At 38.3% G+C, this 25,871-nt stretch overlaps 1 protein-coding gene across 4 annotated transcripts in view; it reads left to right on the top strand.

Annotated features, from left to right (window-relative positions):
• The window catches only part of TECRL (trans-2,3-enoyl-CoA reductase like), a 69,623-nt gene that overhangs the window by 31,195 nt on the left and 12,557 nt on the right, over positions 1-25,871 (top strand). For 2 of the 4 annotated variants that reach the window (XR_015696405.1, XR_015696404.1), the window contains exons 7-13: positions 486-558; positions 1,262-1,305; positions 2,298-2,355; positions 6,194-6,279; positions 20,811-20,856; positions 21,633-21,723; positions 23,290-23,396. Coding sequence is in view for 2 of the 4 variants with exons in the window: in XM_087713218.1 (XP_087569344.1) it covers positions 486-558; positions 1,262-1,305; positions 2,298-2,355; positions 6,194-6,279; positions 20,811-20,856; positions 21,633-21,723; positions 23,290-23,323 (432 nt within the window). In the remaining 2 variants the exon portion in view is untranslated. Of the gene's footprint in view, positions 1-485; positions 559-1,261; positions 1,306-2,297; positions 2,356-6,193; positions 6,280-20,810; positions 20,857-21,632; positions 22,636-23,289; positions 23,500-25,871 lie in introns of those variants that run through there. The other 2 variants (XM_087713218.1, XM_087713217.1) reach the window with 2 other exon arrangements.

The following is a 25,871-nucleotide window of genomic DNA, read 5'->3' as shown; positions in this document are numbered from 1 at the left end:
AATATCGACATTATTTGATTGCCTCAGAGAGATTACATATCTCTGAGTTCTTTACTTAATAGTAATCTTATCAAATTAGAAACTCCCACTAAGTTTAATTTGGGATATATATACTTTTGAACAGAAAATGGAGCTCTTCTGTAGTTTTTAGTGTCCACTCATAAAGATGCAACAGTCCTTTGGGTAAAAAAAAAATGTAAGAGAAGATCAGAACTATCTGTTCTGTATTCTGTTTATTCTGTTCCTGTTACGTTCTTTCTGATGTGATAATTAAAAGAAAAAGTGTTATTCATCATACAAGGAAACTTTCTGTAGAACAACTTCGCTCTAGTACTTCTTTTAGAGTCATACAAGGTATTTGTGCTCTTTTTGTAAAATAAAAAAATAAAAAATAATAAAAAATAATAAAATAGTATCAAAATAGTTTGTATGTGTATTTTCTATATCAAAATGTATATTATAATTATCAGTATTTTCCATTATAGGGCTGTGCTTTCTACTGGGGATTTACTTCTTGGTTTGCTTATTACATCAATCACCCCCAGTATACTCCTCCATGTAAGTAGAACAGAGGGATGTGCTTATATAATAGATCTATATAGCATTATTTTGGCATTTTTTCTCATGACTGTAAGTGATTCACTTTTGCATTGGCATTTTTAAAAAAAATAAGTTTTACAGTGGAAATACTTATTTTTATAAACATTTGCTAGCAAAGGAACTCTGTCCCATACTTTATCTGATATTCCTAATGTGGGAAAGCAATATATTTTTTCCTGTGATGTGAGGCCATGCTACTGCATAATGTTTTGATGTAGAAGCCATAAATATTGTTACATAATTACAGATGCATTTGTATAGGAGAAACACAGTTGATCTCTCTGAACTGATCCAGTCTGTGGTCCATCTTGGGATGGGCTCTAAGCTGCCATTGATTTATTCCAAAATGGTATTTCTGAAATGGACTAACTGTAGGAAAACTGTAGCAAAATAATAATTATGTATGTAATATAGATCAGTAGTTTTGTTGCCTTTTGTTGGGTTAAATATGTAGAAATATATTGAGTTAAATATTGTGAATTAAACATTTGTTTTTCAGTACATATTGATGCACAAATCACAGTGGTATCAAAGAATTAAGTTTCCAAACAGACAAAATCCTATGAATTGCATATCAATTATATATTATTGTAAATACTATTTTTTTCTCTAGTATCTACAATCATCTAAGACTAATGGATGGTTTTATTATATTTTCTAGCATTTGGAAACAAGCAAGTTTCTTTTGCTACCTTTGGATTTCTGGTATGTAGAGGCGAGCAGCTGGAGAATAAATATGAGTGTGGAAAATATCTACTGTATATAAATGTCTTTAGGGGAATGACACTTGTGGAGGATTTTTTTAAGGTGCCTTTGAAGGCCCTATGTTTTATATTATCTGAATTTGTTTCTGAATTGAAACTTAAAAGCTGTCATTCTAATGTTGATATCTATCTTGGTATACTACATACAAAGAGTTTATTCACAAACTGCAACTTCTTAAGGTTAGTAAGTTTTAATTTGCTAAGTCAAGAAAACTCAGGATGATTGAAAGCCACACAGCAGAAAGCAAACAATGCTTAGTTAATTACATGCATTTATCTTCGTAAGTCACAGCATGAGAACCAACTGCATAAGTCAGGTATGGTTCCAAATGAGACTTTCGTTTTGAAACCATTGTGTGGTCATCCTTAATAGGATTTTATCAAAGGCCAAGATGTCACTGTCTTCCATTTGGAACATTAGCTTCTTTTCTCATGTTTAATCCATCTTACCTTCTCCCTACCCCACTTTTTAAACAGGGAAATGTACAGCCTTACACATGTTGTAATTGATAGTTTAACACTTTTTTGGTTGGGATTTTTATTCATTTAAGCTGGAAACCCTCAACATATTTAATGCTAAATGCAATTTAATTCTAGGGCCAGGCACACTAGCTATTAATAGCTATATATTAGAAGCATAATATTTAATAAAAACAGCAGTGAGAAGTCCATAAATCTCTAGTAAATAAAACCTAGAGGACACAGTTGCATGTTGTTACTGTAGGAAATGTTTTATATTTAGTAAAGAGCATATTTATTTTTCTTCATAGTCTTGATATTCATATTCTTGAACAGCATGAGAATATAAATAGGGCTCGCTTGTTTTTTGTTAACCTGAATTTATTAGACTCTCCAGATAATATATCAACAGGTTACAAAAGTATGTGGTCCAACTGTACAAAAAAATTGAAATAAATTTGAAATGTTTTGCAGGTATGTGAAGCTGGAAACCATTTTATCAATGTGGCTTTGGTTCATCAAAATCAGTCAGGTTTGTAGTCTATTTCTCTATTCCTAACTTTTAATATTTTTATAGCATTATTCTTGATGTTTGGGAAATATTTTGAGTATTGTAAATTACCTTGTGCAAATAGGGGATTGGTCAAAGACAATATTTATTTCTAGTTCTCTAGAGTCTTCTCTTAATATTGGCAGGAGGCCAACTAATTGAAAATGCAATACGCAATAGTGCAATAGTTAGGCTTATATACCGCTTCATAGGGCTTTCAGCCCTCTCTAAGCGGTTTACAGAGTCAGCATATTGCCCCCAACAACAATCTGGGTCCTCATTTTACCCACCTCGGAAGGATGGAAGGCTGAGTCAACCTTGATCCTGGTGGGATTTGAACAGCCAAACTGCTGAACTGCAGTAAGCTGAAGTAGCCTGCAGTGCTGCATTTAACCACTGCGCCACCTCGGCTCTCTGAGAACTAGAATGTTCTCTTCTAGTTCTCTTGTATTTTCTGATCTTCTTGAAAATGTTCTCTTGTAATTACTGATCTTCTTGTATCTTCTTGTTTATTAATTATATGGTAAAAAGACTTTTAAAAATTTGGAACAAAAGTCAAGTCTTATCACTCAGAAAGTTAAGCCTTCACACAAAAATTGATTGTAATATGACTGTGTTTTGAAAATGCTCATTGAATATTAATTTAAATAAATATTATTTGCATTTCTGAATGATGAAGAAAATGCATGTGGTTACTAAAAACCAGCATGAATTTGACCACACATAATCATACTTCTGAAATGTTGAAGATGGTCAAAATTAATTTGTTATTCTTTGACAAAGAATCTTAGAAAAGCAGTCTAAAATATGGCATGCATTGGCTTGTTTAATTTTTTAATTCACTTTTATTATTTTTGTAAATAATTCAAGGTGGCAAACATACATAATACATCTTCTTCCTATTTTCCACACAGCAATAACATTTTTGGGTGATTTGGACTGAGAGTGAGTGATTGGTCATAGTCCCCCTCTCAGTTTTCATGCCTCAGGCAAGTCTGCAGATTTCTAGGCTAATACCTTAACCACTAGAACTAAACTGAACATAATCACAGTTTTAAAAAGTATCCACATAATGCTAAATTTCATTTTATCAGAAAAAAGACTCCATTGACTCATTGAAACACTAAGAGTCTTATAGTATTAATGTATTTGCTGTATATAATTTATAGTAAATTATAGTTGCAGATTTCCCAAATGTTGTGCTCTTTAAATGTATTCCCATCACTGTGTTGACTCAGCCTTCCATCCTTCCAAGTTGGGTAAAATGAGGACCCAAATTGTTGGGGGCAATATGCTGACTCTGTAAACCGCTTAGAGAGGATTGTAAAGCACTGTAAAGTGGTTTTATAAGTCTAAGTGCTTTTGCTATTGCTATTATTAACAAGGCACAAACTAGTACTATGCAAGAAAGTTTGCACCTGAAGTCAGTACAAGAAGCAATGGATAGAAACTTGGAGATAGAGATCCAACTTGGAACTAAGGAAAAGTTCCCTGATAGTGAGAATAATTAACCAATGGCTTGCCTCTTGGAGTCGAGAACACATCGACTCCAAGAAAAGATTGGACAACCATTTGGCCTGAATGATATAAACCCTCCTGACATGGGCAGGGGATTAGACTACAGTAGATTGTAAAACTTCCAAGGTTTCCTCCAGCCCTATGATTCTAAGAAATAATAAAATCATCGTGGCATCCTAGATTGAAGATTTCTGGACATTCTAGATCAGCCTTCCTTGCATAGTACAATCCATTTTGTGCCTTATTGTTATGATAGGAATTTCAGTCCAATTCAGTACATTTAAAGAACACAACGTTTGACCCCTCAGTTATTTTTGCTAGGTATAAGTACTGACTTTACAGCGGTAGAGATTAACTTGATCCTGCACTTAATAACGGCAGCAAGACTGTTGGTGGCGCAATACTGGAAGAAGGAAGACCTGCCTACAACTCAAGAATGGACATTGAAAGTTACAAATTTAGCCGAGATGGCTAAAATATCGGCATATCTTAAAGTTCACTCAAATGAGAGATATAAACGAGACTGGAAAAAATGGATTGACTATATACAAAATAAATACAGGACCAAGAAATTCCAGTTAGCCTATGCTTAAGATCAGGAATGATTTAAATTGTTTAAAGTTAGCTTAGCAAGAAGAAGCTAAGATCAATGTAGAGATGTTATTAATTTCTTTATTTCTTTTTTCTCAATAGATTTTAGACTGTGTTTGTTAAAAATCTATACCGTGTACGGGTTCTGGGAAGTCAGGGGGGAGGAGGAGGGGGGTCGGGGGGGAGGGTGGAGGGAGGGAGGGAGGGATATATATTAGGCTAGACATGATGTGTTAGATCTCAATGCAATGTGACTTCACATGTATACTGTTTTTCTCTAATTTTTCTTTAAAAATAGGATAAGCCAAATACATTAACATATAGTGGAAATACACCGAGGGGAGGAGGAGTAGGAAAGAAGAAAGATGGGTAGAGAGGGATGGGAGAGAGGGTGGGGGGGAAGGTGAAAAGGAAGGGGGGAGTGGATCTGGAGAGAGGAGTGGTAGAGGGTGAGGGGAAGTAGGGTAGAGGGGGATGAAAGAGGGAAGATAGAAAGTTGGAGGGTGGTAGAAGAAAGAGGTGTGTGGAGAATGGAAGTGGTATATTGGGCTTTTATTTTCTGGGGCATTGTCGACAAGAGGAATTGATGCAATTATTGTTTAATACTATATGTTGTATACATGTGAGCGTATGAAAATGAAAATAAAATATACTAAAAAAAAAAAGAACACAACGTTTGGGAAATCCGCAATTATATTTTACTATAAATATTATACCATATATACTATTTACATTTAAATACTCTTTGTATACATATAAATTTAGAAATCTGTTTGTGGGTATATATATATATATTATAATATATTAGTTATATAATATGGAAATATGGTTTCAGGAATTGGATATGTCTAGTCCTGTAAAAAGAAGGACTAGGAATGACATGATAGCAGTGTTCCAACATTTGAGGGATTGTTGCAAGAAAGAGAAGGTCAAAGCACCAGAAGGCAAGACAAGGAACAATGTATGGAAACTAATCAAGGAGAGAAACAACCTAGAGCTAAGGACAAATTTCCCAACAGTTGAGAACAATTAACCAATGAAATGGCTTTTTCTTCAGAAGTTGTCGGTACTCCATCATTGGAGGTTTTTAAGAAGAAACTGGACAGCCACTTGTCTCAAATGGTATAGGGGTCTCCTGCTTGAGCAGGAGGGTTGGACCAGAAGGCATCCAAGATCTCTTCCCACTCTGTTATTCTGTTACTACACCATAAATACATTCATACTATAAGACTCTTAACGCTGGCTCATACTTTACTGGTGGTCCACTAGGGCACCTAGATCCCTCTCACAGTTACTATTGTTGAGCAAGGTGCCACATATTCTATACCTGTATTCCAGTCTATGTACAGGAGATTTTTTTTTCTTATCATCTTATGGTAATATTGCTACTTTAAATAAGTACACATTCATAATGGACATTCCACCTTGACAGTGCTAAACTGTTGAATGAATATAGTTTCTTTTCTGGAATCCTCTATAAAGTTATAAAATAGAGGAGAATCTTTTGAATGTTCAACCAAGTTGTGGAAAATCACAATAGTTAAATAACAGTTGAAATTGAATTACATTTATAACATAAATACCTGAATACAAAATAAACTTATAATAAAAATACTTTTTCTGTAAATGAAAATAGATAGACATAGAATGAAATAAATAAATATTATCAAATTCCTGAACTAAATATTTTCTTTTTTCCTTTTTCCAACAGGAAATAAAGTATCTTTTCCAAGTCCAACACTCAATCCTTTCACATGGATTTTTACACTTGTTTCCTGCCCAAATTACACTTATGAGGTATCCTTCCTTCCTTCCTTCTTCCCTCCCGCCCTCAAAACAATTGATTGTTAAAATGGCCAATACTTAATGAAAAAGTGCTAACAGTAGTCAAAAGTGCTTACAGTAATAATGGAAGAGAATATTGCTTCTGATGATGTTATCTATTTTGATAAAGAAAATAACTAAATTCAGAGAGCACCAATGATTCCATAGCAGAGGTGGGTTGCTCCCGGTTCGGCCTGGATCAGGCGAACCGGTAGTGCGGTGGCAGGAGGCTCTACTGAACCATGGTTGTGCACGAGCGAACCAGTAGTAAAAAAATGGAAACCCACCACTATTCCATAGTAATAATGTTCATGTCTTGATTACCCAGTCAACCTACTTCCCATCAATATGCCAGTCATGTTAAAAAAAATCTTGGAAATGAAAAATGATATACTTATGCTTTAATTGAAGAAAGTGAATGATGATATAATTATGCTGTGAAATAATCTAACAATGATACAAAGAAGAATTAATATAAGGTCTGGTGATATAATGTATAATGTTAAGAACGTATTATAATGATATTTCGCTGCTGATAAGCAATTTTAATAAGGGAACAAATGAAAACTGGTATATATACGCAGCGACGTCTTGTTGAAAAATGAAGGAATAAGATCTCTGAAGGTATGAAATGCAAGGACAATAATGAATATAAGTACGGTATACTTTCTGGGGAAAAATAATGCTAATGTTAACTGAATATATATTCTAGAATGAAAATGAGGCTTTTAGTTATACTAGATGAAACATTTGAGATGGTAAATATTATTTGAAGATGTAGATGTTAAAACACTTGTAACCAAACAACATGCTGCATGTGATGATGGTTTTTTTCTCTCTCTTTTTCTTTTTGTGTGTTTTTTCCTTTAAAAAAAAATCCTAGGCCTAGGCTATCCTATGTCTATCAAATATATAACAGAGAGATATGGGATGTGTGTATGGGAAATGTAGTAGGGATGGATTGCTACAGGCAGAGGAATAAGAAATGATACTAAATTATAATTTATTAAATGAAACAATGAATGCATAAGAATGATAAAGGTTAAAACACCTGTAATTAAATGACATACTGCATGGGATGATGGGCTTTGTTTTCCTTTTTTTCCCCCTCTGTCTTTCTTTTTCTATTGTTATGTGATTATGTTGTCTATGTAACAAAAATAAAAAAAAATTCTATTAAAATATATATATATATATATATATATATATATATATATATATATATATATATATATATATATATATATATATATATATATATATATATATATATATATATATATATATATATATATATATATATATATATATATATATATATATATATATATATATATATGCCAGTCATGTTTTTCAAATGACTGATAATTCTTTTCACATTCTCTGCTCCTTCAACTTTCTGGAATTGCTCCATTAACAATAAGTCTTATCTATTTTTTAAATAAAGTTTTTTTTTATTTTTTCCTTTTCATAACATATAACCACATGTATACTATTACATAACCAACATCATATTATATTATTAAATGTTTACATCAATTCATCTTACCATCAACTCCCCAAAAACAATTATTGACTCTTCTGTTCTCCATACACTATATTTGTACCTTATCCATCATTTTCTTCCCCCTCTCTCCTCCTCATCACTACCTCTTTTCTTCCCTCTATCATCCTTCCCTCTCCTCCTCTCTCCTTCTCCTCTCTCCCCTTTCCACTCCTTCGTTCTCTCCTTCTCTTCTCCCCTCTATCCTACCATCTCTTCTTCCCTTACCTCTCTCCTCTACTTCACCCTCTTCATCTCATTTACTTGGTGTATTTCAGGCTCTGAGTGAGCTCCATTTTATGTTGAGGGTATTTATCATTCCTTTTCAATATACATATTTAATTTTAACATATATCTTCTTCCTTCTTTTTTAAAATAGAAAAAAAGTATACATATATAGTAATTGTATTTTAAAACTCCCCCCCCCCCGGCCTATTTTTGGCTGAGATGTAGACCTGGTTACAATTCCCAGCTATTCTCATCATTATATAATTATGCATCCTTACACGCTGCAAATTTGTGATTCTGTCTTTATTATCTCAATAATTTCCCATTGTAAGTATATTTCATGTTGAGGAAGAGCCAATGTCATGATGATACGGATGTGCGGTCTCGATGCTCCGAGACCGCAGCCAATACTTTTGCCGCTGGGTGGTCCAATCAGACTTAAACCATCCCACAGTGACAGTGAACAGGAAGAATATGTCTTGCTGATCTCAGGGGCATAACAAAGTCCCTGATCGATCCAAGAGAAGTTCTTCAAGCTGGTGACAAAAAGTCCAGCCACCAGGCTGATGAAGTCGGGGTGGCTCCGAAATGGAAGGATATGGAAAGAGAAAGTGTTTCCAGCTGTTGAAGAATTTTTACCGTTTTAAAAGACTGCCTATAAAAAACTTAAAGTTAATTTAAATTTGAGAAAAGAAGAAATAAGCAGTGGAATTAAGCTTTGAATGGTTTTGGACAGTGGATTATCTTACTTTTTAAATGTTATTTTCATGGATGGAATTTATGCAAGCATTTTAAAATGAATGGATTAAGTTTTCTTCTTCTTTTTTCATTATTATTTTTTACAACCTATGGATAAAATTCTCCTTCCTCTTTACTGTTTGTGTGTTTTCCCTTTTTCTTCTCTATTTCATTCAAGAATTTGACCTTTTTAAAAAACTTGGAATAAAAAAGATACAAAAAGCAACAAAGAAAATTGTAACAACAGAAGTTAAGATGACAGTGCTACTCAGAGGCTGGAGGTTTGTGAATTAGAAACAAAACACTTTTACTTTCCTCACTGATTATTCTGGCTTGGCACTTCAAGATCTCATTGTTTTGTCTATAGAGAATGATAAGAAGAAAAGCATACAGACGTTCCTTTGAAGTATATCTTTAACCAGAAAAAAGTGAAAATAAGACCTTGTGAATTTATACTTAATTTTGTAAAAACCTTCCAAGCCAGAGCAGCAGTGTTTGTCAGCTGGAGATAATGGCACAATCTCAACAGCAGAAAGAAACTTTAAGTTTGCAAAAGATATTGTAAGAAATTCAGAAATTTTCAATCATATTTGAAAGGACAGAGAAGAAGTTGGAAAATCTAGAGCATCTAACAGTAGAATATGATGAAGAAATTGGAGATGTTTATCAAGTGGAAAAAGTGGAGGTTAGAGTCCTAAAAACCAAAGAGAAAAATGACTACAAAGAAATTAAATTCGCTGATATCTATGGTGATTGGTTTGTGTCTAGAAATGGAAAGAGTGGAATATGGAAAGAGGAATTAAAAGGAGGGGAACTCTACCCCAGATGGCAAGATACAGAAGAAGAAAAAATAAAAGAATTTATGGATTTAAAGAGAGAAATTTTGTTAGCAACATCATTGAAAACACCACTGACAATTAAAGATAAACTGATTAAGCAAACAGAAGAAGGGCATCGAAATTACATGAGAGACTTAATAAGCAATGAGTTGCAAAGAGGAATCCACACAAATTTGATTAAGGAGATGATTAGAGGACTGGTACCACAAATGGAAGAGGACATGAGATTGTTTTGCTACTGGAAAGATACATGTTGATAGATGAAAGGGTATAATCTAAAACTAGTTAAATTTAGTGAAATTTAGTGACAATAGATATAGTTAAATAAATAATTGATAATGATAATAATGTATACATATGTATTGCTATGATAAGTAATAATTGGATATGAATATTGAATGGTACTTATGAGGATTAGACATTTTTGTTACTAAATATTATGGATGTTTAGCCAGAATAGGCCATAAGGATTCAGTGTTATTGGAGGATATTAGAAATAGCAAATGAAATGCCAGTATGTGGTTATGTTTTAAATCTTGATATATTTTATGAAGGACGTTTAAACAATTATAGTCAAATGAAAATGGAGGTATGATGATAGTAATATGTATAAATATATCTGAGTTAAAATACTTGAGTTAATATGAATTATGATTGATGACTGTGGAAGATATGCACAAAAGTTTTTTGTAACCAACTGGTACACTTTCTACAGTATGTAAAGAAGGAGAATTCTTTGTATTGTATCTGTTTTGAAAATAAAAAAAATAAAATATATATATTAAATAAAGTATATTTCATGTTGCCTCTCCATTTTTCCATATCTTGTCTTAGATTATCCTTAATTGCTTTTAAATAACAATCTGGATCTGTCCATTAATATTATTTATTTATACTCACAAGGTTCTTTGCCTTTTCCAAATTCTGATTTATGACTGTGGGTTAATTAGATCTTCTTACCAGGCTTTCATCTTGTCTCCTGCACACTACTGTTCAGTTGCTTTGGCCTGAAGTCAGCCATGTTGCCATGATGCCGCCCCAACTCTGATTCAGAGAACAAGTCTCTGACCTATGAGGGACCTGTTGCACTCTCTCTGAGTCTGATGGGACGCTTCTCCTTCTTCAACCCCCACCAGCACCACAGGGGTTCTGATCCAAAAAGAATCTCAAAATTGGTTTGTCCAATAGAGTTCATGTGAGACTCTTCAGAGCTCACACCCCCTCATCTTTCTAGCTGGAGAACTACCGGTCGACTTCCGGTCTTCCTTTCGGGAATTGCTCCTTTTACAATGAGTCTTATAGTGATCTCATTTGTGCTGCCTTTGATCTTTTTGCCTTCTACTCATTAGATTATTCACACATGTCAAAGACAACACACCATGACATTTGGGTGGCCTGCCAGCATTCATCAACACCTGACAACACTTGTTCTCAAAAACATGCCCCACTCTTGCTTGATTATCAGAGGCTGCTGAGGTTTCACAAGAATGTGGTATTATCTTGCACAATCTCTGGAAGTCACACTAGAGGGCTATGCTCTTGCATACTCTGCAGCCTCTGATAATCAGGCAATCATTCACACAATTTTTGGAGGCTGCAAAAGTCACAGAAGAGCACTTTCTGATATTCTTTCAAAAACAAATGCCTTGGGTTACCCAGGGCAGCAATACAAAAAGAACATTGCCTTAATATAAACATGAAAAATGTGACAGATCTTAAGGAGATCTGGGTCATGAGGGCAATTGCACCATTCTCCAAGGTATGTCAGTCTTGGGGAATGATGTGAGGTAGTCGTTTTGAATGGCAGTGTGGGTGCTAGGGATGAAGTCAGAATAACAATAGGCCACCATTCTAGAAAAGTATCTTCCGTATCTTCTTAAAAGCTCCAGTGATGGGGTGCCCACAACCTCTGAAGGCAAGCTGTTCCACTGGCTAATTGTTCTCACTATTAGAAAATTTCTCCTTAGTTCTAGGTTGCCTCTCTCCTTAATTAGTTTCCATCCATTGTTTCTTCTCTTGCCTTCTAGTGCTTTGGAAAATATGTTGACACTCTCTTCTTTGTGACAGTCCCTCAAATATTGGAACCACTATGATGCCATCTCTAGTCTTTCTTTTCACTAGACTAAACATATCCAATTCCCGCAACTGTTCTTTATGTTTTAGCCTCCAGCCCCCTAATAAACTTGGTTGCTCTTTTTGCACTCTTTCCAGAGTCTCAACATCCTTTTTTACAATGTGATGACCAAAAATGGATTTAGTATTCTAAGTATAATCTTACTAATGCTTTATAAATTACTCTATAAATTACTAATAAATCATGTGATCTTGATTCTATCCCTCTGTTAATGCAACCTAGGATTGCATTGGCTTTTTTGGCTGCTACTGCATACTACTGGCTCATATTTAAGTGATTGCCCACTAGGACTGCAGTTCTTATTATTGAGCCACCTACTCTATACCTGTGCATTTTATTCCCCCCGTCCCCCAGGTATAAACCTTACTTTTCATTGAATTTCATTAAGGACTACATGTTGACTGTGGTTTGTCGGCCAATTACAATTACAAATCCATATGGTGGTGATACTAACCAAGAAGCAGGTTGTGGTGTACTTTGTCAAATGCATTATTGAAATCCAAATAAACTATGTCCACTGCATTTCACTGATTTATTTTGTCAAAGAATTAAGTAAAATTTATTTGGCATGATTTGTTTTTGACAAACCTGTGTTGGCTTCTGGTTATAACTTTGCTTGCTTCTATGTTTTCTCAGATCTATTGCTTGATTATGTTTTTCAGGATCTTCTCAGGTGTAGTTTCTTGGATAAGTTTCTTCCCTCCCTTTTTTTTTGAAGATGGGAACCACATCAGTTCTTTTCCGGCCCTCTGATTCAATGGTTCTAAGATCGCATCTGCCAGCTCATTCAGAACTCTGGCATGTAATCCATCAGGTCCTGGCAATTTGAAGTAATCTAGGTGTTTTCTTACCTTTTTCTAACTTATTTTCATTTGTATTCTTAGCCTGTCTTTTATGGATATGTTCTTGGTAAGTTGAGCTATATTATCTTTTTGAAGGAAGACAGATGCCAAGAATGAATTAAACAGCTCTGCTTTCTTGCTACTGCCTGTTTCTTCTTGTCATCTTCTCTCATTAGTGGATCGATCGTTTCCTTGACTTTTTTTCTTTTTCTTTTTATATGTTGAAATAAACTTTTTTTATTATCATTTGCAAAGTCTTATCTCTCCTGACTTCATCTTTGCAAGTTCAGGCTATTTGTTGGTATTCTGCCTTAGTAATATGTCCTTCTTTCTGTATTTTATACCTGTCCTTTTTGTCTTTCAGTTGATGAGAAAGTTCTTTCTATAATCATGCTTGTTTTTCTTTTCCAGTGGTTTTGAGCTGGAGTGGGCTTTAATAATCCTATTTTTCAGAGTTTCCCAAGCTTCTTGAATTGTTTTCCCCTTTAAGACTTGAATCCATTGAATCTTTCACAAACACTCTGTAAATTTGTTAAAATCAGCTCTTTTAAAGGCAGAAGCACTGGTTTGATTATGTCTATTATTTGTATTTGCATTATATTGAATTTCAGTATGACAGGGTCACTCTCACCCAAAGTTTCATCAACTTCAATCCTCTCTATCATTTTTCTCTATTAATAAGTATTAATTCCAGTAAAATTGTCTGTCCAATTCCCTCCTCTAACTTTCACATGACAAAGTTGTAATCTAGATTAGTCAGGAATTGGTTTGATCTCCCACTTTATGTAGAATTTGTTTCCCAGTTGATATTAGGTAGTTAAAGTCCCCCATTACTACTGTGGTGTGTTTCCAAGATACGTATGTTAACTGGTTAGCAAACAGTTCATCTATTTCTTCTGCTTGGTTGGATGGCATGTAGTATACACATATGGAAATGTTATTTCTTTTACTTTATATATTGACCCATATTCATTCTAGGAGGCTTTCATTTTGGGTTTTATACATCTCTGTAGAGATGTAGTGATCTCTTACATATAATGCAACTCCACCTCCTTTTGTTAGGTCTATTTCTTTTTAACAGTTTGTATCCTTCCATCAGTATATTCCAGTCATTCATTTCATCCTACTAAATTTTGATAATGATAACTATATCATACTTGCCATCATGTACTAGTATTTCCAGTTCATATTGAGCATTTGAATATAAGCATTTGAATCCTTTATGGCTGATTCCTTTTCATCTGTCAAGACCAACTCAAACTTTCAGTTGTTTTCCACTTTGCACGCAGCTTGACAAGGAATAGAGAGTGTTTCTGTGGAGTGGAATTTCGGTGGGGAGAATGGCATCCAAGCATCATCAATTCCCATGAGACATCGCTCCCCCCTCAAGGACACCCAGGGCAGATGTTACAGTGCAATGGGCTGGTTCCCAAAGCAAAAGGAACAAAAGTGATTTTTGGATGTAATGACTGTGGGTAGCCCATGGGGAAAGGAGAAATGAACTATGTGTGCGTTTGCATGGGAAGTTCAGAGTTAGTTTTGTTTCTTCTGTGCCAATGTGGATTTATTCAGTAAAATTTATACTCTTGGTAAAATAATGTCCTAGGAGTTTCTTTTTCTGGATTTGCCAATTGGACAGTTAACTTTAAACCAGGTCCCTTGGTAGCAGCCTACCTGGACCCCATCAGGAGATTGGCAGTTTCAAGATGTTGGCAACTGACAAAGGAAAAGAAGGGGGTATGAAGCCTGGGAAGCCAGAGCAACAGCCCATGCTAAAAGGAAAAGAACAATGGAAGGCCCGTATTTGGGCACCAGGGGCCTGTCGGTTGGGGGCAGAAGCAGAGGATCAGCCTATCTCTTCTGGAGTCATGGTGATCCAGGAAACAAGTTGAAGACTAGGTGAGCAGCTGAGCAGGATGACCCAAGGAAGTGGAAATTCTCAGCCTCAGCTGCAGCCAATTGACTGAGCAGCTGAGGGAGAACATCTGGGAAGCCATCTCAATGAAAGTATGGTCACAGGAGTCAGGGGCCATGAAACGATTGCCTGACCTTCCCTCCTGCAGCTGATGGTGACTATCTCACCAAGGTCAGTGAGAGTCCCCACCAAGGGACAATGCCTCCCATTCCAGTTGCAGACACATTGAGGGAGCAGGCACTGGAAAACACAGCCCCAGCAGCAGCTAGTAAATCCATATCCCCTGGCTACAATGGGGTTGTTACCTGGATGCATCCTAGTGCGAGAATACCAACAACCACATCCCTTACCAGTCCAATTCAATGGGTGACCCAACAATTTGGCTTACTTCCTGACCCAAGTCTGGAACTACATAGAGCACCATGAAGCAATGAACTCAGATGAGCATGCCTAGGTCAATGCCATTACATCAAACCTGGACAGGGATGCAGTGGGATAGTTGGTGTCTCCATGACAAGGCTCCAGAGCTGCAAGACCGGGATACTTTCATGCAGATGTTGTGAGGCAGATTTGAAGACCCCATAGCAGCCCAGTGTGCCGAAACTGACATCCTCTCCCTGCAACAAAGCAAGTGGCCCAGGACAGAGTACATCTAAGATTTTCATAGTCTGGCAGCTCACCTGAGAGATTGGCTGAATGTATGCTGATCTACCAATTCTGGGGAGGAGGGTTGAACAAGGAGCTGTATCACAACTGCCTGCCCAGGGGTGTGCCTCGTGACCTTTCAGCGTGGTACCAGTTAGTCACAAATGTGGACCTTGACCTGATGGAGTACTGGGAGCACATTGCACATGAGAACAAGACCCACTGAATGCTCGAGAGATGCCCAGTGCTCCTTGGAGAGAGAGAAGGTGGATCCCCTACCAAAGGGGAGAAGCCCCTCTGGATTCTGGGACCATGTTTCTGATGTGGGAAGGAAGGCCACTGGGCAGTCGATTGCATTGCACCACTTTCGGCATCTGCACAACAAACCCCAGTCCAACTGAAGCCGAAAAAGCCACCCCTGAAGCCGAAGGAGAAAATGCAGGCAGCTCAACAGGTCATGGTGGTTTCTCCCCAATGCAGAGAAGGGAAGGGAACTCCAATACATGGAAAACCCAGTTTTGTTTTCTATGAAAGTAACAGGAAGATGATCCGATGGTAAGTGGCACCATCACCCCTATGATGGCACGGGTGGAGATTTTTGTGCCCTTCTAAAGGGGGGCCTCATGGCCTTGTTAGACTCGAGGTTTACTCAGTGCCTAATTAGCCTTCAGAAAGTGAAGAAGCTAAGATTGAGGCTGAGGAAGTTAAAGCAGCCCATATGATGCTCCCGTTAGCTGGCTCATTTATAGGAGGGGCACCAGCAACTTGCCTAATGGAGCCAGTCAGCCTCAGGGCTGGGACTCACATATTCATTTTATTGTGGCTCCTGGAATGATGAGACCATGGTCCTAGGACTAGCTTGCTTAAAGAAATGGAATCCATCAGTAGATTGAGACAGCAACAAGTGGCAAATGAGGAAGAAAGTGACTAGCGAGTAGGAGCCAGCAAAAACGCTGAACCATCAGTTAGGAAACTGAAACTGGAGTCAATGAATACCTTAAAGGAAGCAAGAAGTTAAAGCTGCTCCATTCCCAATGAATGGGAATCAGACATTCTCTCACCGCCCCACAGATTGTGCTATGAAATCTTGCGAGGGACTAAATTATCCAAGCCAAAGATGTATTCCATGATGCCGATGAAAATAAAGAAACTTTGGGGGATCATAGACAAGCACTTAGCCAGGGGATTTATCCAGCCAGCAAAGTCAAGGATGGCCGCCCCTGTAATTTTAAAGACAAGAAAGACAGGTCTCTCAGATTATGCATAGATTACAGAGGATTAAATTCATATTCATGGATAATATGTATTCCTTCCCCCCCCCCCCATGAATGACATGCTGGGCTACCTAGCTAAGGGGAAGATCTTTACTAAGATGGACTTAAGAAAAGCCTATTACTGAGTGAAGATTAAAGAGCGGGATAAGTGGAAAACTGCATTCAACTGCCTTCTAGGTTGCTATCAATTTTGGATGATACCATTTGGACTCCAAGGGATGCCAGCAGTATTCATACAATGAATAAATGAGGTCCTGCATGAACACCTGTACAAAGGGGTGCTGGTATACCTGAATGACATTCCTATTTATACTGAGACCATGGAAGAGCATGTAAGGCTAATGAGAGAAATACTTGAGAAGCTGTGCAAGGCCCAACTACATGCAAAGCAATCTAAATGTGACTTCCCCAAGACCAGTCTACCTGTGCTACCACATCTACAAGAGTGGAGATGGACCTGGCCAAGGTGACAGCTATCCTGGATTGGGAGGGCTTTTGACCCAGAAAGCACAGCTTCCTGGGATTCATGAACTTTTACTGGAAGGTCATTCTCATATTTGCCCAGATAGACCCATCCATCACCAATTTGCTCAAGACAGGAGGGGAAGTGAAACCCAAACTGAGTCAGCCACTAACTTGGTCTATCAAATGCCAGGCAGCCTTCAAAAAGCTGAAATGGCCTTTTGCTGCTGAGATGGTCTTGAAGCACCCAAGCCCAGATGAGCCGTTTATGATCCAGCCAGATGCCAGTAACATGGCAGAAGGGCCAGTTTTACTCCAGAGGAATGAAAAGGGAAAGTTGCCTACACATCTCACAAATTGTCTGATACTGAGGGGCAGTGGGAGAAGAAAGTTTACATGGTCTGATGGGCTCTTCTCACCTGGAGGCAGTTCTTAGAGGACAGTAAGATTCCATTCAACATGTGGATAGACCACAAGAACCTGGAGGCATTAAAAGCCACAAAGAAGCTATCTCCTAAGCAGGTCCGGGGGACTCAGTATTTTAATCACTTCAATTTGACCTTTCTCTACTTGCTAGGTGGGAAGAATTTCTTAGCCAATGCCCTATCTCACATGACCCAATACAGAAGTACCTTAGAGGAGGTAAACTCCATTATCCCATCCAGGCAGCTTGCAGCCCAGCACTTGCGAGGCACTGAGGAAATTGGCTCTGAACTCAATGATGCAATTGCTAAAAGATGCTATGGGGATGGATGAATAATTCCAAATACATAAAGAAGACCTGTTGATGAAGGAGGGCTTGGCATGGAAGAGGACTAAAGCGTACATCACAGTCAGCCAGAGAGCTTTGGTCCTGCAGAGGAGCCATGATGGAAAATCCACTGGACATTTTGAGTTTCTGAAAACCCATCACCTGGTGAAGAGACAGTTCTGGTGGCTGAAGATGAAAAAGGACATAAAAGCCAAATATCATATGTGTGCCTCCATCAAACACCTACCTGGAAGCCTCCAGGCTTGCTACAGTCAGTAGTCAACCCAGTTAGCTATGGGAGGAGACATCCATGAACTTTATCATGGTGTTGACTGAGAGTGCTGGGAACACAGTAATTTGGATTGTCATTGATCTGTTTTCAAAGAAAGCACACTTTATGGTTTGTCCAAAGATACCTTCTGCCCAGGTCCTAGTCAAGATGTTTGTGCAACACATCTACAGACTAAACGGGATCCCAAAACATTATCTCAGACAGGAGGTGCAATTCACCACAACATTTTGGCAGGAAGTTTTAAAATTGATAGGCTCCTCCCAGGGATTTACCTCCAAATACCAAATGGATGGTATGAATGTGCCAATTCAACTGCACTGCAGTGACTTGCGGTGAGCTTCATGGCCGGTGGGGCAAGCCTGAAAGCCCCACTGAAGCCCCAGCACCGTGTCCGCCATAGAACAGGACTGGGACCCGCTCTATGGAAGACGGCGCTGGTACTCTAAAGTCCTGCTGCCAGGGCCCTGCCACCACTTTAAAGTCATGCCCCTGGGCACCGACTGCTCCCACGAGGCTTCCAGCTCCATCCCGGCGGGCAGAGAGGGCGAGGGAGGACTGGAGGCGACAAGCGGGAGGGTGGGCTCAGCAGCGCTGCTGCACCGCCAGAGCCAGCCTGGGAGATGAGGGGCGGCCATGTCTCAGCCACCTGAGCAGCCTCGCTTTGCCGCCTGCCCGCCCGTTGCCTCCTGTCCTCGCTCGCCCTCTCCGCCCGCCGGGATGGAGCAGGAAGCCTTGCTGGAGCAGTCAGTGTCCTGCCGCCACTTTAAAGCTATGCCTCAGCCTCCCGAGCAGCCTCGCTTCGCCACCCGCCCGCCCGTCGCCTCCTGTCCTCCCTCGTCCTCTCCGCCCACCGGGACGGAGTATATCAAGCATGTCCCACTGAATGGCCAGCCCGGAAGGCATGCCAGCACTTTAAAAAATAAAAATAAAAAATAAATTAAAAAAAATAAAAATAAATGTGCCAGCCCGCGCGCCAGCAGAGGCGGGTAAAACACACACACACACACACAATAAAAACAAATTACTATTACTTACATTACAAATAATTTTGAATTCCTTCCCCCTGCCCCCTCCCTCTGACCCACATACCTTCCACCTGTGTCAAAAATGCAAGATTTGGTCTAGCCAGGGCCAGGCAGGCTAGGATAGTTGCTACTAGAGTCACTACATGGATGACTCTGCTTAAATGTTTTTAAAAAGCCTCTAACCAAAGGCTTTGCAGGAGGAGGCAAGAGAATCACGTGCCTCATTTGCATAAGGAATTTTTCGCTTTTTAACCCTTGCTTAACTCTTAAAAGGCGAAAAAATTCCTTATGCAAAGGAGGCCCATAGTTCTCTCGCCTCCCCCTACAGTTAGCACTAAGCAGACTCAGAGTCACTGTGACTTGGAGTTTGGCAGCAACTACCTTGGCCTTTTTAATTATTTTGAAAATTCTTTCCTTTTCCTCATGAGACTGGTGAGGCCCAGCCTCCCCTGCCTCCAGTGACTGCACGTCCCTGCTGCACTGTTATGTAAATTATCAGCAGATTAATTGGGCTGAGCACCTGCCTTTTGCAGAAGTGGCATATAGCAACTCTGTGTACAGAAACACAGGTTTTATTCCTTTCAAAGTGGCCACAGGGACTGAGTCTGTACTCATGCCAAAGCTCCCACAGGAAGCTCTGGCCTCCAAGCTTCCTGTGGTAGCTGACTGAATAAATACTGTAAAAACCATATTGTCTGCCATGTATGAGGTGCTAAATAAAGGTAGGGAAAGCCAAAAAAAGACAAGCAGATTGGAAAAGGACTCCCACCAAAAGGAATTTAGAGTGTGGGATAAAGTATCTAAACCTGAGACAGCCTTGTAAAAAGTTGGGTCTCAAATACATAGGGCCTTTCCAAATTGTCCAGATCATGAATCCAGAGTTGAAGTTGCCAAGGAGGCGAGTTCATCTGGTATTTCACTGCAGTCTTTTAAAACCCTTTTGGGGATCTGGCTTTAGGCTAGTCAAAGAACTATCTCCTCCTCCCATCCTAGTTAAGGGAGAGGACACTATGAGACCAAAAGGATTCTCGATTCCAGATATCATAAGGGAAAATTACAGTACTTAGTACAATACAAAGGCTAACTATCATCAGACACTGAGTGGGTGGCTGCACCAGATGTCAGGGCAACAAAATTAGTTAAGAAGTTTCAAAACTAGGTACCCTCAATGGCCCCAATAAGGAATGTAGCAGTAATTGGGTTGTAAGTAATAATGTATTTGTATGTTTATTGTTATTTCAGGTCTACCTTTCTTCTGGAGGGGTCAGCATCTTCTGCTTTGCTCCCAACTTGACAAAGAATAGGGTGGTGGTAGAGTGGGCTGCAGGGTGGGAGGAATGGCATTCAAGCATCATTGATTCCCATGAGACATTACTCCCCAGAGCAGATGTCACAACGTGATCGGCAGGTTCCTAAAACAAATTGAACAGAAGTGATTGGTGGTCATAATGGATTGGTCACCCTCCCAGATTTAGTTTAAAGTCTTTTTGATAAATCAAAGCCTTGATGTTAGATTCAGCCTTGGTGCTGCTACTAAGTGCCTCCTTTCAGGATGGTATAGATGTAAGAGGGAGAATTGTTTTACTTTCTTCTGTGGGTGAGAGTGATACGTATGTCTGTGGAGTCATGTTAGGTATTTTCCAAACTTTTGAGCTGAAAAAGTTTGGCATCACTGCCTTAGATGGTGCCTGGGAAATGGAACAGCTTCCACAGGAGCCTAATGTGAGCCCAACAATTCAGCTAAAAAGAAAAGAAAAAAAAAGAGGGTACTTTTATTGCCATCTGGTGAAGGTTTTTTCTTTTATTCCTATAATAGATTGGCTCTTGGTTGTGTTTTACAGTGATGACACAAACTCTGCCAGGTAAGAATACATATAATTTATATCAATTAAGAACTATGTAACAACAGACTCCTTTCATCTTCCTTGGAACTAAGCAGAATAAGAATCAGTTTAGGATTTATTTCTATTATTTTCTTAATTCAACAACATTAATTTTTTAGAGTTAGCCTTTTTAGACAAAGGCACACTTGCAATTTTGGGAGCACGTGATGCAAATGCAAATGGCTGCTCTCCCCCCCCCCCCCCCAAAAAAAGTTGCTATGATTGTTAATACAAACGCTCACTTACCAGAAAATAAAGTAGCCCTCCAAAGTTGAACTTTGATTTAGGAAAACCAAGAACATACCTTATAAAATATGATATTAAAGACTAGTTGTTTCCAGTGTGTGCACTATTTAATTTAATTTACCTCCATATAGATAGATAGATAGATAGATAGATAGAGAGAGAGAGAGAGAGAGAGAGAGAGAGGGAGAGGGAGGTAAATTAAATTATATATCCAGCAGTGAAGAAGATTTCAATGATAAGGTTTTCCCTTTGAAATCAGGGAATTTAAGGAAGCATTATTTTTAAATAATGTTCAGTAAACATGGAAGCTACTAAAAATAAAATCTCATCAGACTACTCCAAAAATGCATGAATTCCATCTAGGATGTTGCCCCTTCATTTAAGCTGTAATGCAGTAAAAATCTTCCCCAATTCTAAAATAACTTTGTATGGATGGTGAGGGTGGGCAAGAGAAAATATATTTTCTGACAATTCCCCAGTTGACCAGCAATTTCCTTCTTTTTCTTTAGTTGGTGTTTTTGCATTACTAATGTCAATCCAGATGGTACAATGGGCTCGAAAGAAGCACCAACTGTATCTGAAGAAATCTATTACACACAGGTGGAGAAAAGCTATGATTCCTCTTATATTATGAATGTACATGAAAGTGGTTTGTACTATCCTGGTCAGTTGAAAGTAGTGTATATACAGTTCATTCTGTTCTTCAAGGGAAACATAGTAGAACACTGATTCATTCATTCAAATGTATACCAAGGCCAAGACAATTTAGATATATGAAAGACTTTTTAGATATATAAATTTAGATATTTGAAAGACTAATCAAGAGGTGATGCAGACAAGGACAGTATGCTTCAACCAGCTGTATCTTCTCAAAATTGCTTCTTTGCATGTACAAACTAGATGAGCAACCTGGTCCATGGTTTAAAAATGAAAAGTTGCTTTGCTTCACAATTAACCTTCAAGGACTGATTTCTTCCATGATTCATAAAAGTAAAGCATCTGTTTCAAGTTCCACCCACTGATATTTGGTCTGACATCTTATAAAGCTATTTCTATCTGGCTGTCTAAACCTTAGAGGTACCTTTTTTTGGCTTTATTTCCATAACTACTTTTAAAAATTAGTTAAGAAAATCAATAGCAACAATTAATCTAATGCAAACATGGGAGAAAGCGCCCTTAACTTGCTGTAACTTACTTCCAATAATTGTAGATTTAATACATAACTATTGCTATGATAGGTTTAAAGAGTGAGAATGAGATTAAGATCAGAAAATGCTATTTTTCATGTCTTAAAAATTATGTTTTGTTTAATGAGCACCAGAAATATGAGGAAATTGTTTGCAGTAATGAGGAAGGATTAGATAATGGAATATAAATTGCTTCAATTTTGAATTTGATGAAGTTATAATGCTTCATTCAATCAATTTGCATGTAAAATATATATAATAGATATTTTTTCTTATTAAATTAAGTGTAAATTTGAAACAGAAACTATTAAGTCAATAAATTAAACTATATTCTTTTCCTACCTTTTCTGGAAATTGTATCAATTTTGTTTTAAATAAAAGAGTTACTTTTGAAGCACCTTGCATTAGCATTTCTAAATATACAGCAATTTTCTTTTGAAAGTTTATTGGATATCAATACATACAGTAGTCCAATTCAGAAAGTGGAGATAGGTTCAGCTTTCTTAATATGATTGTATAGTAATCTGTAACTGGGCCACATCCTTACCCAGGAGTCCTGGTGGTTCAATAGTTAGAATGTGGTATAGTAGGCAAATTCTGCCCACAGTCTGGAGTTCAACCCTGATGGGGCTCAAGATTGACTTAGACTTCCATCCTTCCAAGGTCAATAAAACAAGGCCCCAGATTTTTGGGGCAGCACGCTGATATTGTAAACTACTCAAAGAGTGCTGTAAAGCACTATCAAGCTGTATACTCCAGGAACATGATGATACAAAAGACTTTCTGCTTAATTCAGGAGGAGCATGAGCTGTCAACCCAGCAACACACATTTATAGCAGCTCCACTCAGTTTTATTATTTTATTATATAATTAGCTTTTTAGTCTTTTACTGAATTTATTTTTACTTAACTAACTCTGTTTGGATGAAATAGTAGTGAAGACAAATACACAGATAACGGATTTTGATTTGAATTGTTAGTTATGGGGAAAAGAAAGAAACACCATGGTGTTAACCCGGGATATCTTCCTCGTTTGAACTCTGCAAAACAGCCAAGAATTGAGGAGCATTTCACATGAAAGAGAACTGTAAGTAAAGCAAATTTAAGAAGCAGATACTCGTGTCCTTTAAGCAATCTAGCATCCCTTTGATCAGTGGTGGGATTCAAATGATTTAACAACAGGTTCTCTGTCCTAATGAATGGCTGAGTAGATGAGACTGGGTAATCATGTGACTGCATGGGCATGGCCAACTCGATATCACTCACCATGCCTGACCCCGCCTTTTGGCCGTTCATCACAAAGGCCTCAACAAAATACAATCTCCATTTATTTACCACTACTGAATATCACTTAATGGTGGCAAGAAAAATCACAAAACGGAGCAAAACCTACTTAAATCTTGCTTAGCAATGGAAATTTTGGCTCAGTTGTGGGCATAAACCGAGAGCTACCCCTAATGAGAATGTAGGAAAAGGAGCCTACTTTACTCATCACTTTGTGGTGACTTTCAAGAAACATTTCAAGACTTGAAAGATTTTGGCCATAGGTGGTGGTGGTATCGCTGAAGCCGGTCTGTTTCTCTCCTTGGTTGGTGGGTCAGCCGCGCTTGGCCAAGGACCACCAGAGGGAGGTGGGGAATCTGAATGAGGGTGGTGCTTCTGGTGAGAAGGCCCTTCAATCACTATAAAGCCTCTGCGACCTTGTGTGCTGCTACATGGCTACTTTGGGAGTGAGGGGGAATAAAGAGGCCAATCGGCAGGCTGAAGTATCGCTTGCAAGTTTCACTGCCTTTTCTCTTCCCAGCTCTCCTCATCCCAGAAGCACTCCCCTTTCTGCTAGTGGTTGCCCCCTTCTCCGTCTTTTAATGAAACCTCCAATGTGGTGGCCAAGATCCAATCCTGAGCCCAGAAAACCAGGTCTTCCCTCCCCACCCAGCATGTCTGCTTTGCCTTGCTAAATCAGGTCTAAAACCTGGGAGAGGATGAGAAATTTAACAGGCAGGGGGAAAAGGATGGAAAGCAGCAGTGTGGTTCATGACATAAACTCAAGTATCTTAGCTTGGACCAGCAAAAGGTGATGGGCAGCGGGAGCAGCAGGGAATATAAAGGACAACTGGACAGATGAAGTAGTACTTGGCCATCCAGGCTTCAAAGAAAAGTTCACTTTAGGGCAAGGGGTACAACCGATTCTGCTTTCTAAAACAGAAGATCCTGCTAAGCTCCAGATCCTACAAAACAAGCCACAGTGTTCAGTCCGTAAGCCCATCCCTTGCCTTTGTAAAGGGACACTTCCCTCCCCACTGCCCCACTTCCTCCATCCCATTAACCTCCTTCACAGTCTCTTTACTCACTCTCCCTGCTTCTTCCCTGACAATGCCTCTTTCTTGTCCGTCCGTCCCCCCCCCCCCCCCGAGAGTTGAGCCCTTTTCCTTCGGCTTGGCTGCCTTTGCACAGGGCTGGACAGTGGGGCAGCATCAAAGTACCTTAAAGAGCCAGGCCACAGGCTGCCTTCCAAGCTGCAAAGGGAGGTGGAAAAAGTTTGACAAATCATCTCCTCCTTCTCGACCTTAGACATACATACAGAGCAAACACACACAGCAACATTAAAATAATTCAGACAAAATAACCTGATCATCAATTCTGATAAATAAAAAATCCTAGGTTTTGCTAAAGGAGCCATTCAATACTCTTGGAGAGTAGACATTTTGGTCTAGAATTGGGCAAGGCAAGATAAGTAGGATGGAATGGGATGGGCCAGCCGGTGGTGCAATTTGCCAGTTCTTCAAACTGCACAAAAATTTAATAACCAGTTTACCCGAACTGGTCTGAACCAGCTGAAGCCCACCTCTGCATGTGACCCAAACCCTAGATACAGGAAAGAATATATCTTTCCGGCTTATATACTGTATCTCCTATTGGTTTCAATTTCTCCTCAGGTGCCAGTCTCTCTCATTTGGCCTGAGGGCTGTGGAAATAGTAGAAAGAACTTGCATTGGCCCAAATATGAAACATTTTCCTAGAGAGGTTTTTTTGACATGAACCAAACATTTTCACTTTCTACTGAAATTATTTTCCTTTATTATTATTTTTCTAATACAATTAGTATACAGGTATACTTGTAGTGTCTTGCAGATTGTAAAATATTTAACATTTTAATAAGTGACAATGACACATACACATTCACACATACATACTGTATACCTTGACTTGTGTATATGTAATTTATGTTTTTTATTGTTATTTAATGTTTTTAAAATTATTTTAGTTATTTAATTGTGTTTTTAATTTGGTACTCTGCTCATAATACATGTGAGATTGACAGCTATATACGATAGATAGATAGATAGATAGATAGATAGATAGATAGATAGATAGATGATAGATAGATAGATAGATAGATAGATAGATAGATAGATAGATAGATAGATAGAATAAATAAACCTTATTCAGAGTACACAATCCCAGAACTACATTGTAATTGATAACAATATGAAGCTAATCCCTGACCAATCTAAAGGAAACTTGCATATATTTAGTTTTTGTATAATATTGATGATCTTTT

Source organism: Thamnophis sirtalis, unplaced genomic scaffold, assembly GCF_051295495.1.
Source record: "Thamnophis sirtalis isolate CommonGarterSnake01/CBP01778 unplaced genomic scaffold, rThaSir2_p1.2 scaffold_4, whole genome shotgun sequence".
Lineage (NCBI taxonomy): Eukaryota > Metazoa > Chordata > Lepidosauria > Squamata > Natricidae > Thamnophis > Thamnophis sirtalis.
The sequence above is the reverse complement of the archived record's forward strand: the minus strand, read 5'-3'. Positions and strand labels throughout refer to the sequence as shown.